A 3019-nucleotide genomic window follows, 5' to 3' on the forward strand; every position below is an offset into this window, starting at 1 on the left:
TGGGATTACAGGCGTGCGCCACCATGCCCGGATTCCCCGGTCCTTTCAAAACTGTTGCTGGCGAACTGTCATGGGGGATTCCCCTAAAATACACTTCTTGTCGGGTGCTCCCGGAACAACTGTTCTGGGAAGACGGCTTGGAGCGAGGCCCCTCCCGGGTCGCTGGCTGTCCGTGTGGCACGTGGCAGGAGCAGCGGGGCCGGGATGGGAGGCGGGGGGCGGTAAGTGGCCGCTGGTGACAGGCTCCGGGGCGCTGTCCCGCACCACTCAGGGTGAGCCCTGTGCTTCTCCAACGTAAGGGACAGGTCGGGAGGGAGGTGTGAGCACGTGAGAGAGGTAACAAGGAAGAGGGAATGAGCAATCTATTTAAACAGTGCGGCATTCAAATGAGGACAGAAACAAAAACCAGAAAAAAAAAAACCAAAAAAAAACAAAACCCAGAGGAAAAAGAAATATTTTGATCTAGGGACATCCAGCCTGCGGTGTGGTTCACTGCCAGGACAGAGGAGACAGTCTTCCTGCCACTGTGCTGCAGGAGTGATCTAAAACCTATGCTCTGTTCATTGTGAGAGTTGAGTCCTGAAAACACCTGTTCTGGGGACCAGTTAAAAACCTGAAGAGCTCACAGCTCTTTTGGAGGCGCTCAGTCCAGCTCTGGCCATGAGGGGATGTAGAACCTCTGTAAGGACCCCTCCAGCAGGCGCTCCATCCACAGCGACAGCTTGCTCAGCTTGCCTTTGACGGGCCTGGGCCCCGGGCCGCCCGAGGGCTTCCCCCGAGCCTCGCCCAGGTGCAGGGAGGCGTCCAGGTCGCCGCAGGACCCCATGGCCTCTTCCTCTTCCACTGTTTTTTGGGGCTTGAAGAGGCAGAAGTACTTCTTGTGGCCGTTCAGCGCCAGTACGTAGCCAGTGTAGTCCCGCTCCATGAAATGCTTGTCGTACTGGTTTGGGATGGGGGCTGCGTCCTGCGCAAACTCGAGGAGGTACTCCAGCCACTCCCGGTGCTTGTCCAGGCTCAGGAAGGAGAAGTGCAGGCAGCTGCTTCTGCCAAAGAACAGAGGGGAGACTCAGGTGCTGCCGAAGCAATGACCACAGGGGGCGCAAGGTGACAGCAAAAGGCTTTGCACCAAGGGAAGACTGAACACAGACAGAAAGGATTTCTGGGGGAGCCAGACGGCCTCCGTGACAGCTGCATCGCTCTCCTCATCCGTGTGTCTCCCGGTGTCTGGCTTCCAGACAATGCCCAAGGGCTGTTCCCAGCCTGTGTTCCGACAGGGCTCAGGGAGTAACACCGAGGTCAAGCTCTTCTGTACACGAACGGCACATGGGGAAAGAGGTCCCGAGGACAGCTCAGATGTCTGGGTTGGGAAGGACACAGCCAACATCTCGTAGCGGGATAAAGCCCTGCCTGGCCACAGGGGAAAGGACGCAACAGTCCTTCACCCAAAAGGACCCCAAAGCACGCTTTCTGTCTCCCTTTCCGGCACACATGTGCGCACATACACACACATGCATGCATACGTACACACGCGCGTGCGCGCACACACAAACACTTACCCAGTGAACGTGTAGACCTCGAAAGCAAATTTCTGCAGCAGGACAGACCTGGTGGAGTTGGACAGGATGAGGACCACGTTCATGTGGCCCGGCCTCAGGCGGACCAGGTTGCTGGTGTACGTCACGTCTGTGAGCTCGGTGACCTCCACAAAGCCTTTCTTAGGAATCTTGCTGTGGAGAAACAGAGGAGTGAAGACAGCGTCAGGAGAGGCGAACGGCACTACTTTCAGGAGGCGCTAGCACAGCAAGCCCTGGGCTCTAGCAGACCGGGACGGATGTTTACTATTGACTGGCACTGGCGGGACGGGACCACCCTGACTTGCAGTAACGCTGGCCAACAACAGCACTCTGCCGCTGCTTTTCAGCTGCTGTGGAAGCTGCCTTAGGACAGAATGAAGGTGCCGAGGACCACTCCATCTGCTTACTCTCCGAGACCCTGACTGATCCGTCATGGGCACATTCTGCTTCTGCATCTCCCACCAATCCCTGAGGTGCTTCTTGGCTGTGTTACTACATCTGAGACTGAGGAACCGAAGCCACAGGTGGAAAAGACCATCTATCTAAATCCTACAGGGTCTTGTGGATACCAGTCAGCAGGGACCTCTCCCTGTCTAGGTTCCTTATCTAAAATGCTGGTGACTAGGAGTGTTTTTTTTTTTTTGTCTTTTTGAGACAGGATCTCCCTATGCAGTTCAGGCTGGTCTTGAGCTCATTTTGTAGCCCAGGCTGGTCTTGAACTCACAATGATCCTCCTGCTTCAGCCTCTTGAGTGCTGGAATTACAGGTGTGCGCCACCGTGCCCAGTGATTAGCAGTGTTTTGGGTTGCAGAATTTTTTTTTTTCAGTTTGGAATACAGTAAAACCTTGGATTGCAAGTAACCTGTTTTTGTGAGTGTTCTGGGAGATGAGCAAACCAATTTTAATTTGATAAACGAGTGATGTCTTGCAATACAAGTAGCACGTGACACTGATGTCACATGATCACAGCTGAGCTGGGAGTTCTCTCTGTCTCCTTCTGTCTGCCTCTCTGCAGGACTGTGGGTGGTCATCTCCCAACAGCAAGAGGCTTTGGAGAAGACCTCATCTGCAGAGCAGGAGGAGAAAAAGGCAGAGGAATCCCTCACTTCAAATGAGATCAGGGAGATGGACAAAAGCACCACCTGAATAAGGTTATAGCAGTGTAAGCGATAAGTCTGTTTAATCATGATGCCATGTCACATTTCTGTGAAATCCTCAAAAAGAGGCGAAAGCAGTGTCACTGGATAGGCTCCTTGTTAGAGCTGCATGAAGAGAAAATGATCCCACTGAGTCAACAGATAGCAGTGATCCCATCTGTGACAGTGAAAATCGTCCTTTCTTGTCTCCTTCACACAAAGCTTTTCAAAGCTAAGTGCAGGTTAATTTGTTTTTCTTTGTATTTTGTGTTTTCTTTATTATTTTGTATTACATTATAGTATTATAAT

The 3019-nt window shown here is 52.7% G+C and overlaps 1 protein-coding gene across 4 annotated transcripts in view; it reads right to left on the minus strand.

The window, feature by feature from the left end:
• Positions 1-347: 347 nt before the first annotated feature.
• Dnajc16 (DnaJ (Hsp40) homolog, subfamily C, member 16) overlaps positions 348-3019 on the minus strand; it is a 33065-nt gene continuing 30393 nt past the window's right edge. For all 4 annotated transcript variants that reach the window (XM_005409868.2, XM_005409870.2, XM_005409869.2 and 1 more), the window contains 2 exons: positions 1557-1727; positions 348-1043 (listed from right to left, as the gene is read on the minus strand). In XM_005409868.2, coding sequence (XP_005409925.1) covers positions 644-1043; positions 1557-1727 — 571 coding nt within the window. In that variant the 3' untranslated portion in view covers positions 348-643. The remainder of the gene's footprint in view (positions 1044-1556; positions 1728-3019) is intronic.

The sequence above is a fragment of the Chinchilla lanigera genome, unplaced genomic scaffold, assembly GCF_000276665.1.
Source record: "Chinchilla lanigera isolate Chin_1 unplaced genomic scaffold, ChiLan1.0 scaffold00126, whole genome shotgun sequence".
NCBI classification, from domain to species: Eukaryota; Metazoa; Chordata; class Mammalia; order Rodentia; family Chinchillidae; genus Chinchilla; species Chinchilla lanigera.